The 15,074-nt window shown below is 36.5% G+C and overlaps 1 protein-coding gene across 2 annotated transcripts; it reads left to right on the top strand.

The window, feature by feature from the left end:
* The first annotated feature begins 4,077 nt into the window (after positions 1-4,077).
* On the top strand, positions 4,078-11,538 carry LOC125190542 (transcription initiation factor TFIID subunit 5-like). 2 transcript variants are annotated; one of them, XM_048087871.2, is made up of 19 exons: positions 4,078-4,290; positions 4,597-4,675; positions 5,438-5,516; positions 5,588-5,685; positions 5,766-5,822; positions 5,973-6,060; positions 6,185-6,294; positions 6,932-7,039; positions 7,156-7,292; positions 8,225-8,335; positions 8,422-8,491; positions 8,573-8,612; positions 9,787-9,945; positions 10,023-10,099; positions 10,240-10,356; positions 10,457-10,722; positions 10,826-10,921; positions 11,014-11,068; positions 11,153-11,538. In XM_048087871.2, the coding sequence occupies exons 1-19, from the start codon at positions 4,115-4,117 to the stop codon at positions 11,204-11,206; spliced, it is 1,977 nt and encodes a 658-aa protein (XP_047943828.1). In that variant the 5' UTR covers positions 4,078-4,114; the 3' UTR covers positions 11,207-11,538. The 2 variants fall into 2 exon arrangements, with proteins under 2 accessions (XP_047943828.1, XP_047943827.1); XM_048087870.2 differs by having other exon boundaries at positions 4,079-4,290; positions 10,990-11,068.
* Positions 11,539-15,074: the final 3,536 nt, after the last annotated feature.

Below are 15,074 nucleotides of genomic sequence, written 5' to 3'. Positions count from 1 at the left end.
GAATGTCTCTAATCTTTTGGTAATCTTTAGATCACATATCCAACGGTTGACCTAGTTGGCGCATGATACAAACTAAAATCAGACCTAGTTGGCGCATGGTACTAAGTACTAACTAAAATCATGCGATAATAAAACGAGTTCGATTCAATAAAAGTTTGTTTGATACGAATGTGACACGATTTCATAAACATCGATATGAGATTAATACATCGACAAATATTTTTTAGTCACGAATACGACATGATTTTACAAACATTGATGTGGTACAGACGTAAAAATGATAATAATATATAACATGATATGTATCATTATGATATAACAATACAATAAATTCAAATGCTAACTATATAAAGTGTAATAATAAAAATGCACAAATATTATTGTGTGATATAGTAATTAATACTAGTATGATTATTTAGACGAAAACACTCCGCACACGATAATAAGACCCAATGCTCTCTCGCTGATTTTATGATTGTTTGCAGTACGTCAAAAATTGTTTGCTCTAGTATATAGATACTTCATCCGTTTTAAGTAGAAACTTTTAAAATGACTTAGATTTGAATACAAAATTGGTAAAGTCAAAGAGATATAGAAAGAAAAAACGTGTAGTAGAAACGAGTCATACCTCATATAGTGAAAGAAGTTTTCAAATTGGAAAATTTCTATTTTTAGGAAAATGGATAAAAAAGAAAAGAGTTTCTATTTATAGAAAACGTTACACAGTAAAATATCTTTAATTTGCTAAAAAACAAAGTATTTTATATTTCTAAATAGTTAGTTAGTTAACTATTGCTACTACTACAAAATTCTAGTACTATAGATGTTGAAAACGACAAAATGCAATTACATTGGTAAAATTATTTTCCTTTAATTAATAAATTGCGGTACGAATAATTTATCGTGTAGCCGTGTAATATCTTAAAACATTATCAATGTTCAGATTTTGTAAGTATCACAATTAGAATTATATAACTTCATTATCCATTGAATCAAACTCGTGATACCTCCAATGATCGTAGTTGGATTACCATTATAATCATATACTCTTTTACAATTTAAAATATTTGATCACGACCAGTGGCGGATCCAGGATTGATAAACGGAGGGAGCGAAATATATATTAGTAGGTTGGTTTAGGGCGAAAATTTTCGATTTTCAGAGCGACTTCGGGGCAAACGGAGGGGGCGAACATGGTAATTTTACGTCCGGATAAGAAGAAATAAGTCGCACGGAGGAGCAACCGCCCCCTCCTGCCACCCCTAATCCGCCACTGATCACGACTATCCATTGGTTTATGGAAAACAATCTCTGTCCGCGAAATAATAATACTTACACATTTTTTTCATTTTTAACGTCTACAGCATACTCCACATAATAGTAGATGTTTTTAGTTACTAGTATTATATTCCACATTATAGTATTGTTGTAACTTGTACATAATCGCAATAACTACTCAATAAAAAAATGAATTCCCACTCTTCGTACAATAAAAGAAATTATTTTGAAATTTCATGATATTTATAAAATAATGATTTTTTTATTGAAAACGATATTAATGTATAAACTGGGGTCATTACACCTTACATACAAAATGTTTCACCAATATTTTAATTGAGTACAAAATATTTTAAGTTAACAAATATCATACAAAAAGTTGATTAGCGTTTCAAATTAGTAGTATATCACGTCTAAAAATCACTAACATCATTACTTTTTTATTCTTTTTGACTCTAAAATTAGCTACAAATATTAGCTGAAAGTTAAATGTGAATTCATTGCTTGATAAAATGCCCATATGGTATTATTTAGAGAAATAATATCATGTTTTTTAGGCATAATTTTGGAGAAAAATAAGAAAAAATAATAGTGTTAGTGATGTTAGATGGAATTTACTAATTTGTAATATTAATTAAATATTTTATATGATATTTATTAACTTAAAATATTTTGTAATCAGTGAAACATTAGTGAAATATTTTGTATGTAAATCCGTGTAAACTCATAAGAGCATCCGCAACGCGGGCTCGATTTTGGCTCGGTCTCGTCTCGACGAGACGAGCCAGCATCGAGTCAGCGTTGCGAGGCTCGTCTCGTCTCGACGAGACGAGACATCTCGTCGCGCGACGCGACACGGCGAGGCCGGCCTCGAGCTGGCGAGACAACGCGCGCGCCCACGTGGCGCGCGCTGGAGCGTTGCGTGACGCCCACTCGCCGCCCCGCGAGTGGGCGTCGTATTTATGACGTAATAATTTTTTATTTTTTTTATAAATTCGAAAAAATCGAATTTAATTAAAAAAAAAAGAAAATTTCAAACGGTCAAATGACCGTTGGGGACCAAACGGTCGAATTTTTCAAATTTTTATTTATTTTTATTTTTTTTATTCTTCTATAAATATACTCCACACTCCACACTCCATTTTACACACAAACACAACTTTCATTCCTCATTCCTCTTCCATTTTACACACAAACACTACTCTCAAATTGTTGAAAAAATGTCCGGCGATGGAAACTCCAGCGGCAGCGGCTCCGGCAGGCGGCGCTCCGTCGGGTTCGACTTGAACTCATTCGACGATTAGGCGAGCATGTACAACTGTTTGGGTACTCCCGGTTCGTCGCCGGGCACCCAAGGCTCGACCACCCCGCCGGCGTACCAAACACCACATTTTGATGTGGATGCATACTATCGTCCCTCCCCCCCCCCAGAGGTACGGGCAATCGCCGGGATTATCCCAAATTCCGGAGAATTTTTTGGCGCCTGATCGCAATTTGCCCGACTGGCCAATCGGTGGAGGCTCCGGCTTCGGCAGGATCAACCTCAGTCTCGGCGTCAATGCCGAGGAGGAAGAGGAGGAAGAGGAGGCAGCGGCTGCAGAGGTTGGTGGAGACGGCACTCGGCATGCATACAGCCAAGCCGAGACGTTGGCTTTGTATGACGCTTGGATCAACGTCTCGTACGATCCTGTCGTCGGGAATCAACAAACCCACAAGTGCTTTTGGGAAAAAGTCACCGACCTTTACAACGCCCGAAGGCCGACGACTACCGTTCGCCGCAACGTGAAGATGCTCCGCAGTCATTGGGACCGAACGGACAAAGATGTCAAAAATTTTTGCGCGATATACAGGGGAGAAGAGGCGAATTATCAGAGCGGAGCCAGTGGAGCCGACATTCTGAGAGCGGCGTTGCGGGTCTTCAAAGACGACGTCGGCAAAGATTTCAAGCTTGTCGATATTTGGTCGCAAGTCCACCACCTTGACAGGTGGGCTGGCGGTGTCGAGTCGGCCTCGGGCTCGAAACGCACGAAGCGCACGGCGCGTGGCCACTACTCGTCTAGTGATGGCGGCGAAGGCAACACCTCACGTGAGGGCACGCCAACCGATGATGTAGGGGGGTCTTCTTCCGGTGCACGACGTCGGCCGCAAGGGACCAAGGCGGCGAAGGCAGCTAGAGCCAGGGGGAGAGCGAGAGCGAGAGGGATGGGACGCGGCGGACCAAGCCAGGCGGGCTCGGGCTCGGGCTCCGGCACGGGCACGGGCTCGCACACCCTAATGTCCATGTACCTAGTCGCCACGATGGCGGACCTCTCAAAAATGAATCCTGGCCAAGTTGAAGCCCATATGGCCGGAATTGAGTATATGAGACGTCAACTTGGTATAGTTGTACCGCCGACTTCGGGGGATGATGATTCGCCGGCGGAGTAGTTTTTTTATTTTTTAGGATTTTAAATTATGTACTTTTTTTATTTTTTAGGATTTTAAATTATGTATTTTTTTCTATTTTTTAGGCTTTTTTAAGTTGTAATATTTATTTTATTTTAATGAAGTGTGTTTTTATTAATTGAATTTGTTGGAATTAAAAATAAAAAATAAAATTGAATGAATAGTTAAGAGATGGTTAAGAGATGGAGGGTTGCAGGTGCTGTCTCTTAGTTAAGAGATGAGCTGAAAAGTACAGTGGGACCCATGAATAGTTAAGAGATGAGACGGTTAAGAGACGGATAAGAGATAGCGTTGCGGATGGCCTAAGCGAAATTCTAATAGGCCTATTTTTTCAGATTGAAGTATGGGGTTTTAGGGTTGTCTACCAATAACAGATTTACAATTAACACGAATGGACCAAGAAGAGATCGATAAAGTGGTTCTCGCCTACTTGGACAAGAGGGGTTTCAAGCAAGCCGGTCTCGTTCTTCAGCAAGAGAAGCAGCAAAGCAGCAGCAAAGGCAGCAATGCATCCTCCACTGCACAGATTGATCCTGATATTGCTAAACAAATCCTCTCTTTCTCTGAGTACGAACTCATATTTGCCCGCATTCTTCAATTTCCCTTACTCTTTGTTTGGTTGAGGATACAAATTCAAATGTATTTCTCTGAGCTGGTCTTCAGCTCGAATACTAGTACGGGAGTTTAACTGAGCTGCAAACTGACGATTTTCATTTAATTAGATTCATCTCCTTCCTTAGTATTATACTAACAAGTTGTGAGTGGTGATGTTTTTTTTTTTTGGAATTTATGAAAGTAAAACTGAACAAGAGTGGGCAGCCTCGTTTAAGGGTGTTTGGTATTTGACGATTTGGTGTATATCGTGACTTTCAGAGTGGATGGTCCCGCTCAGTACCAAGAAGGTTATAGCAAGCTACGGTCATGGGCTTATAGTTCGCTGGATCAGTACCAGGTGATTAGTGCTTCTGTTCTCATGCTTCTTATTGCTTTCTGCACTAGTAGAAAGAAAATTCCTTCTGCTGCCTTGTACACATTGCCAGTGTTACTATTCAGCTGCTAATGTACCTTTATTTGCGCTCGGTCCAACTAACATTGCTTCTCTTGGTACTTAAAGGTTTTAAGCTATCTTCCTATGTCTAAAAAATAGCCTTCTCATCTATGGGTTTATTTTGTGCGATACTGATTCAGTTTGTTTTTGAGATTTGTGGTTGGTATTCCTTTTCTAATACAATAATACCGAATAAAAAGCATTGTCTTGCATGAAATTGAAGAGACAGTAAAGATGGGAAGGAAGGCATCATAGCTTCAAAGGAGTAACAATGTGCTTTTAAAATTGTTTAGAATAGGATTAAGAGTTGGGAATGATCCCGAGGCTATTCGAAGGACAAGAAGTAGATATCTCAGTTTAAGATTTTCTCATCTTGAAATTGTATCATCTGCCCTTTTGAAGATTCTCCCTTATATTGATATGCGGTTGCCTTGTTAATTTTATTGCAGATAGCTTGTATTTTTTTTTTACCCTGCAGGTTGCCATTCCCCTGTTTTGCCGACATGGTTTAAATTTCCTATTCATGACTTTTGTTGTAATAAAGCTGTTGTTTGACAACAATTTTCAATTCATGCCGTTAATAACCAAAGGGTTGCGGCATGGTTATTCTGAACCCCGTAGTTGGATTAACTTTACTCTATAACAATGCTTCCTATTGCTATGCAGCATGAGTTGGTTAGAGTTTTGTATCCAGTATTTATCCATGCATTTATGGATCTTGTGGCGAAAGGTCATATTCAAGATGGTGAGATGCATATTTTTAAGTTTCTAAAACATTATCAGTGCAATCTCTTGAAATCTTCGCTTGCTTTCCAGCTCGATCTTTTTTTAATAGCTTTCGAGGAGATCATGAAGTTATGCACATACGCGACCTTCAAAAGCTAGAAGGTGTTCTTTCTCCCTCACATCTGAAGGTCCATCACTTTCCTAGAATGATGACTCTAAGTTGATGCATTCAGGCACAACAATCTTAAAAATCTCATCTTATATGTAGGAAATGGAATTTGCACATTCTCTAAGACAGAAAAAAGTGGGCATCAAGATATGCCAAGTAATCTCTCACTATCTGTTTCGCATGCGAATTCCTTTTAGTTATACATACTATAAACTAATGGATGCTCTAGCATGAGTTATGCATATTCACATAAAAACTGTACTGGGCACATAAAAACATGCTTACCTTTTCCAATTTTCATTTCAGTACTCCTATGACCTACTTCTACAATACTTGCATAAATCTCAATCAATTACAATGCTTGGAATTGTCAATGAACACATCAACTTCCAAGGTGCAGTTCCCTCTTCTTCCTGGTTATTTATTATTTTCTTGTTGCTTTTAATCTGCTTTGACTTCCCTTTTTGTGCATATCTTCTTCACGGGGAATCACAAACTACAGTTTGGTCTGTTTGCAGTTTCTCCTGGACAACCAAACTCCATTGCTGATGATGCTGAATATGTCACATTTTTCGGAGGTGACCAGGATACTGCTAATTTGTTAAACCAGAAAGAAATTCACTGGGGGGTGAGTCAGCCGTAATCATAGGACTTTGTTTTTAGCAATTTTGCACTTTGTTCCCTAGATTTGAGTATGAAATCATATTATTCACTAAGTGAATGCTATAGATCTTTATGGTTGCGTTGTTTAGAATACTAAGAGAGAGATTTGGCTCGATACAGCTTTCATTTGGACTTATTATGCAAGCGGTGTGATGCCATGATAGCTAATTATACTTCTTTATGAATAGACAAACCTCTAATTGTTTTTGGTTTTAGCATGTATTGATGATCATGGAACAAGGAGTAGTCTGTTGAGTGTTGATTCCCACTTGATACTAATTTTATTACTCACTTCACTTAATGCTATCTTAATGCATGTAGTTATAAAATTTTAAGATGCAATCAAACTAGTGGCTTGTTCTCAAGCACCTGTTTTTAGTTGTAGCACTGCCTATATGAAGTCGGGTTTGTTCATGCAGGATCTTACTTATCAATAGTTCAAGCTGTTGCTCCGTTGTGTTGGTAGTGTAGGAATGAAAACTTTACCTTTCTCTATATGCTGGACTTTCAGTTACTTCTCATTTATTGCTTATACTAGAGCATATGTTAGCTAGAAGAGTATCTTCTTATCTTGGCATTCTTATGCTATATAAATGTGATAGTTGCTTGAAGATTCTCTGGAAGAAAGGTTGGAAAAGATTGGTGCTCCTAGTATGGATTCCGAAATGGCAGATAGTGAAGCGAGAGAAGGTGAACTGGAAGAAAATAAGGTTGTTTACTTGTATAGAGATTTTCACAGTTCTCTCAAACTGTACTACTGGCGGAAGTAACCTTCTCTTTTCCTTTTTCGTCTAGCTGACCAATATTTTCTACAATTCATTTCCAGAAAAGATCTGATGTCAAGCAAGGCACTACAACAAAAAAGTTGAAAAAGGATAAGGTTGCTAGTGCTACAGCAAAAGCTCATCGTTCAGATAGTGTTACTGCACCATGTGTAAAACCTGAGCTAGCACAGCCAGTAATGTATATCTGAAATGACCTTGTCAAGTTGTGTTTTATGATTAATTCTTATATGCATTTCCTGTTTCATGGTCGATAGTAGCTTAATCATTCTAGGGAGCATATTAATTTGGACAGTTGCTACTCCTGACCTCTCAATTTGTCCATTTAATGCCAAGTTGCTAAAACAGTGTTTATAATAGTATAAATCTGGAATTCCTTGGTTCTTTGAGATACATGAGATTATTTTTTATGGATGTATATAATGTTACTTTTGATGCGAGTACTGGTGATCTATTCTGTCTCAACTCAATTAGATTATGAGATTATGCAATGCTCCAGTGACAGGCATGTGAGATAATTCTAAAACCATGTTGCAAGGTCAACTTACAGGGTTCTATAGATATCATAATACCTGTAGTTTCTTGTTGGAGAATGTGGTATATATGATCATGTTGCTTATAGAGTTTGTTTTAGTATACCCTACTTACGAAACTGATTAGCGGCTTCGGCGATTAATCAATTTACGATGTTGAATTAAAGGGTGGGGGGTGTTAGATGATCAGCTTCCAATGTTGAGTTAAAGGATAAGGAGGATGTTGTGGTATACATGCACTGGCATATTTTAAGTGTTGTGGTTCAGGGGTTAAGGTTAGATGTTTATTGCTACAGTGGTATATATATTTGCTTTTTATTTTCTTTCCCCTCTGGAAAGAAGAGGGAAGGGGCTAGATGATTGACTGGTTTTGTTGGTTTATTGTCTGCCTGGAGTTATTTTGAACTGTTTTATAATCAACTAATTGCTTCCACTATTGAAATGATCGTGAAGTTGTGCATATTCCTATCGCTTTCTGTAAATGATTCATGTGATGGAATGATATTAACTTATTTTAACTGAATCTGCTAGCTAATTTGGGTAAATAATTTGGACTAATACTTGTTTTCTGTACATTTAGACCACTAGAGGTGGAACATTCTATTCTTGAAGATTTGAGGAACCGTGTGCAGTTGAGTAGCATGGCGTTGCCTTCCATTAGCTTATACACTTTTATCAACACTCATGACAGGTATGCTTTTCATAAAGAAATAACTATTAATTGTCTGGCAGTCTATGCATATCAGAATCATGGTGATAAATGGAACTGTTCTGCAGCTTGAATTGTGCTTCAATATCTCATGATGGGTCAATGGTAGCCGGTGGATTTTCAGACTCATCGTTGAAGGTTTCTTATTGTTCTATGTACTCTATTTTCATAATTAATTGTCTTTGCTCATTGATGTGCTAATCAAAGTTCAGTGGACAGGTTTGGGACATGGCAAAGCTTGGGCAACAGAATGTAACCTGTAAGTTGATTTTTTTTTATCTCCACCTTTAACTAAGGGTCAATTACACTTTCACACCCAAAGTATGTCTCAGTTTTTCAGAAATGGAACACACTTTAGACTTTGACGTATTAGCACAATCCATTACATGTATCGTGTTTTCAAATCTAGACCGGGTTGAATTTTCCAGTACCGTATACTAGCATTGGCAGTCTGAACTTCATGTGGAATATATTATTATATATAATATGTGGAAGGATCCTTACTATCTAGATCCAAGTCACTATTTTCTATCTTGTTCAAATATCTCAAGGGTGTCAAACTGCCAAAGCAACTATCCGGTATTGGAAAAGTTCACCCACTCTAGATGTGAATGCGGAATACATGTAATGGGTACTAATATGTTAAAGTCGAGAGTATGTTATACTCCCTCCAGCCAATAACAATGTGCTCACTGTTTATGTGCAAGAGGTTTATAATAAAAGTTGGGTGGTGTTGATTTTAAGCGAACCCGTTCCCATTTTTTATTATAGGGGTAAGTGGAGAAGGGTCCCACTTATGTATTTAAAGGATAAAGGATGTGGGCCATTCTTGGTTTTGTTGTACATAAGTGTAAAAAATAGAGTAAAAATATAAGGGGAGTTTCTAACAAAGGAATGAGCAGGCTCCTGCGCGGCGGACTAAAATGGAAAATGAGCACTCTTATGGTACTGAGGTAGTACTTTCTTAAATTAGCCAAATTGGGTTGTAAAATTCTGTCAACGCATTAAAATTCTTGTGTTTTATGTTCTAGTTTTAATATCTGATGAATTTATCGTAGGCAAGATTTTGTTTCAGTGTAGGTCCTCCTGTAGGAGGACTTCCATTCATAAAGTCAAGCTATAATTAGGTGATTAGTGTGTCTTATCCCCTGTCAAATTTCAGCCTTTTAGTTGCTTATGTTAATCTTATCCCCACTCAATCTTTATATGCAGTTTTTGTCATGCATATGGATAAGTTTGATCTGAACAGTCTTGTCATTCTGATTCTAAAGAAACTTTTGGCAAGATTCTTGATGTTATCTTGAAGTAATGTATGTGATTTTCATCATGCCCTTTTTTACCAAGTGGTTTGTATATAGGAGTCCTTTTTTTGGCGGCCAAAACATAATTTTTGTGTTTATCAATGTATGCTGATGTTGACTCTAGAATGCCAGCTCCCTCGCAGGGTGAAAATGATTTGGCTGCCAATGAGCCTAGCTCAACTGCTGGGGGAAGAAATTACACATTATTCCGAGGTCATGCGGGACCAGTGCATTCTGCCACTTTTAGTCCGTTTGGGGATTTCATTCTGTCTTCTTCATCAGATTCTACAAGTAAGTTATAGTTCACAATTATTCTTTTTTTGCTCCTCTGCTGGTTTCCTTAAGCAATCAATGGCATGTGATTGCAGTTCGACTATGGAGCTCAAAACTGAATGCAAATCTTGTCTGCTACAAGGGTCATAATTACCCTGTATGGGATGTACAGGTAGGAGTAACAGCTTATAGCTCTAATTATTATGAACCTGCTCTTTATTATTGGATAAACAGAAAAGAAGATATTCACCTTTTATATAAATTTTGCTATGTGCATGCCTGGACTAATGTATCTGTGATAATCTCATGCAGTTTAGTCCACTTGGCCACTATTTTGCTAGTGCTTCACATGATCGCACAGCAAGGATCTGGTCGATGGACAGAATACAGCCTCTAAGGATTATGGCAGGTCATTTATCTGATGTAGATGTAAGTATTTTATTTGGGTGGCTATTAATGCTTTTTCTACAAGTATGATCTTCAGTAACTTAAAGAAGTTTTATTACCTTCTTTGGTTTCCATCTTCCAGTGTGTGCAATGGCATGCAAATTGCAACTATCTCGCTACCGGATCTAGTGACAAAACAGTGCGCCTATGGGATGTCCAGAGTGGCGAGTGTGTTAGAATATTCATAGGTCACAGAAGTATGATCTTAAGTTTGGCAATGTCACCTGATGGTCGCTATATGGCATCTGGCGATGAAGATGGTACAATAATGATGTGGGATCTTGCATCCGGACGCTGCCTTGCCCCATTCGTCGGCCATGGCTCTTGCATTTGGTCACTGGCTTTCAGGTAGACTGCGCTTCTCCTGCATTTTCTACTCAAATCTTCAAGGTATTGTGTCGACTAGAAGACGGCTTTTCAGTCTTTCAATTGTGAACTACTTTCCTTTCAGCTGTGAAGGTTCGCTTCTAGCTTCCGGTTCTGCTGACTGCACTGTGAAGATATGGGATGTAGCTACAAGCTCAAGAGTGCCAAAATCAGATGAGAAGTAAGTTTAACTAGAAGATGTGTACTTTTTTCATCATTATCGTTTCATAATTGGGTCTTCATCCTCAGCGGCAAAATGGGGAACACAAGCAGACCGAGATCGCTGAAAACCTTGCTCACCAAATCTACTCCTGTCTACGCTCTGCAGGTAAACCCATCACTTCACCTTTAATCCTTCACTCCGTTTAACTGAATCACGTCTATTGCTTTTGGTGACTGCTTGCTTTAACAGTTCTCCAGAAGAAACCTTTTATTTGCTGCCGGCTCTCTCTCAAAGCAGTTGTAGATCAATTATGTGGTGCCTCGAGTTTGGAAGCTAAGCTGTGAAACGACATTTTCTCCATATTGCTTTTGCCTGAGTATCAGTTTTGATAACTGAGCTATTTCATTCGTCCAATCTTTTTTCTATATGGTGTAGAACTAGTTTTATGAGGTATATTGGTTGTATTCTTATTTCTTAGCTCGTTTTATGATATGTAGCTTTATTTTGTTGCCTGAACCTATATTTGGAGGAAGGGCTTTGTCAAATAGAAATGCTAGTGCCATATAGTTCAAGCTTCCATAAAATCTAAACTATGTAAACTAATTAAATAAGACTTCCTTATTTTTCTTCCTTCATCTTCCTCTTTCTTTCATTGCCTATTTTTATTTCTTCCTTATTTCTTTTTTTGGTACAATGTAAAATTAAAATAAGAGGAAAAAACTAATGGTAATGTCTAAGATAATTAACAGATTAAAATTGACTAAGTGGGACTATTCAATTTTAATCAAAATGATACTTTGTCTTGTTTATTACTAGTACACAAGGAGTCCAAGAAGATGGAAGCAAACACCATGGTTAACACAAAAAAGAGTAACAAATACACACCAACAAAATTAAATTATTCTTTTAAATCAAATAAGCTGATCAAATTGGTTTATAAATTATAATGCACTTACCAACTTCATCCAAAAGTAGTTGAAAGAAGATTAGGAACGACTCAATATAGCATGGAATTCATAACATTAGATGAGAAAATGTAGCTTACTCCGTGAAAACTCGTTTGAGACGCCGCATGCAAAACATGTTGAATAAGTCGTATGCCACTATATAGAGTAGGGAGGGACTACGAAGATCATCAAAAGCTAACGAAGAAGTTCCTTGCAATCTTAAAATCCTATAACACAAGCCACAATATTCAATTTAAAGATCAAAAGCTTTTTCATTTCTCTCTTTGTGGTGCTAAAGAAAAAATTCACATGCGCGCGCGCGCACACACACAATGAGAAAAACATGATGTTAATAGAAGCTACGTTCATGATTTAGTATGTATCGTCCATCAGCAAAATGCCACGAGCGAACTCCAATCCAGCGATCACCACACCACCATTTTACTTGTATCGAGAAAGTTTATAGGACTTTGAGTAAATTAATGATTTCCAACCACATCACATGCGCGTTAAATAATTTCCAGAAATTTCTTTATTGCTTTTGGTAAACGAGATATGTTAGGAAGAAAGAGTTATCATGGTAAATATTTGTCACTTTCAAGTAAAGCCCCATATTTCATTTAGTTCACACACAATATTTTCTATTTTTCTAATACATTAAACAATATTCAATTTGTTATATGGTCTCGCATATTTTTTTAATACTATTATTTTATATTTATAGGAGTATATGAAACATGAGCAGTAAACACAAATGAAGATGTCTATGTATATCCAGTCCACTAGTCAAATAAAATAAGATTCACTTCATGGTTTCATCTCTAAATCTAATTTTGGACTAAAAATCGATCCTACAAAACTTCTAGGTGGACATGATTAGCCAAAAAAGGAAATAGGCACATTCTTGATCGTGCCATATTGCCCACTACAACATTTTTATTCTTTTGCCTTAAGTGGTTGACTCCTTGACCTTGACCTTGACCTTGACTTTGATTAATAATATATTATATATACCTCTCCACCAAATTTCATACGTGTATCCATGTCATCAGTTGTAAGAGTATCCACTTTCCATGATATTACATATATACTTGTATTATTGCAAGTTGCAACATCGTATCAACATTCAAATTACCAAATATTCGATTTCGAGCCACTACCCTCCATTATAGTAGGTACACGTCTTTCCTAATAATGTTAATTATTGCTACGAAGTTTGATACATGAATTAATATGAGATTAATTCTTATTCGAGAAATTATTTGAAGAGAGTAGGAGAAAGATGTGAATAAGATAGAAAATCTCTAGTTGAGGTGCTAGAGAGGCATTACACATAGAGAGAGGGAATGAAATTAATATTAATTCTTCATTTGTTTTAATAATATTAAAAAAACTCCAGTATATTAATATTTATGAAATGTATAATACCAAAAGATTTCATATAAACTAAGAAAACAAATCAAATCACAAGATTAACACCAGAAAACCAAGCAAAATGAGGGAAACCCGACAGCATGACAGACATGGTGGAATAAAAATAAATCAATTGGAGATAAGAACTTAATGAAAGCACCAATTTGATATTAATTCTCATATTAATTCCTATCGAGAAATTATTTGAAGAAAGTAGGAGAAAAGACATGAACAAGATAGAAAATCCTTGCTCGAGGTGCTAGGGAGGCATTTCGCACAAGAGAAAGAATGAGATTAATAATTTAATTTTTCATTCTTCATTCTTCATTCTTCTTAATAATATTTAAAAACTTCACACATATTTATATGTAATACAAAAAATCTCCTAAAATTAGAAAAGCAAATAAAATTCTAACCTAAGTACATGAAGCAATCAATCATAACAAGTAAACACTAAAACATAAAATAAGCTAAATAAATATACCGAGAGGTTATCAATTTCCTTTTAATATAATGTAAAAGTCTAGGTCTCTGTCAAGTTAGACTTATTTTAACTAAAGCAAACATCGCTAATAACTTTTCATAGTTTATGATTATTTTCAGGTTAATAGTGTATAAAGTTGGTGAAAGTACAGTGGCAATGCTAAAGTAATCTCAACCAAAAGTGACCGAAAAGTGATGTCTCCTAAAGCATTTGCGATGTCACTAATTTGATCTAATTATTATTTCTCCTCTTATCACGTAAAAATTACTTAGCCGCCGGCCCTAAAATTAATTGCTTTGCGTCTAAACTAAGACAATATTTCTCGCGCTAAGATTATGGAATGGTTACAAAAAAACTTGGTGGTTCCGGTTCCGGAAAAGTAAAACTCGGAAAGAAATTTCGAGGTTATAGTGTTGAACTTAATTGATGGTGTATGTACAAAAGCGACATTTTTTTCTCGACTTTTTACCAATTTTCAGTGTTTCCTTTCTTGTTTTTGCGATTTGGGCCAAAATTAGTGGTTAAGCATTGGTTGATGTTTCGAAAACATTGGAACTGTAGAATTGATAAGTTGGATTTGATTGTGCAGCCAAGACCAGTTACGAGTAAAAAAAATGGAACACGCGGTCAGATATATTTCACATAAACCGACAATTCTAATCTACCATGCATCACTAGCTAGTTTGTGATAGGTAGACATTGTGTGATAATGAGAATGTCGCAAGATCCCTGCCTTGATGGTCGGGAAGTTTGTCATTACTTACTAGGGTCGTTTTCCGTTACGAAATCTGGGAATATTGTTGTAATATAGTACTCCAGTAAGTACTCTATTAATAGACAAAGATGTAATAAACTTACTTAGAAGGTTATAATATAAATTATTTTGGTATATAAAGACTTGGAAATTGGAATTACCGTCGTGCCACATTATTAATTTAGAGTTGCTACTTAATTTAAAGTTATACTACTCTCAAACAATATAGTGTAGCAAATAAAAAGTTAATGTATTTCTAGAGATAATATAATAAAAAGGTGTACATACGAAAGGTTTTGAAGTTAAAGTTAAAAATGATCATTTCCTTTACATCTTAAGTTTTCGTATTTTGAAGTTAAAGTTAAAAATGATCATTTCCTTTACATCTTAAGTTAACATTAGTATAATTTATACTCCATTCATGGCTGTATGCGATGACATAGCATGTGATAAATTGAACATCCATCACCTGTACACATGTTTAAGATCATTATCCTATTAATCATCAAAATAATAAAGTAAAAAGGTTTACTGGTAAAACCCCATTGTCGTGTTACAGGTAATTGCTCACAT

The sequence above is a fragment of the Salvia hispanica genome, chromosome 5, assembly GCF_029641045.1.
Source record: "Salvia hispanica isolate PSC_SH4W2 chromosome 5, Shi_PSC_v1, whole genome shotgun sequence".
NCBI lineage: Eukaryota > Viridiplantae > Streptophyta > Magnoliopsida > Lamiales > Lamiaceae > Salvia > Salvia hispanica.
The sequence above is the reverse complement of the archived record's forward strand: the minus strand, read 5'-3'. Positions and strand labels throughout refer to the sequence as shown.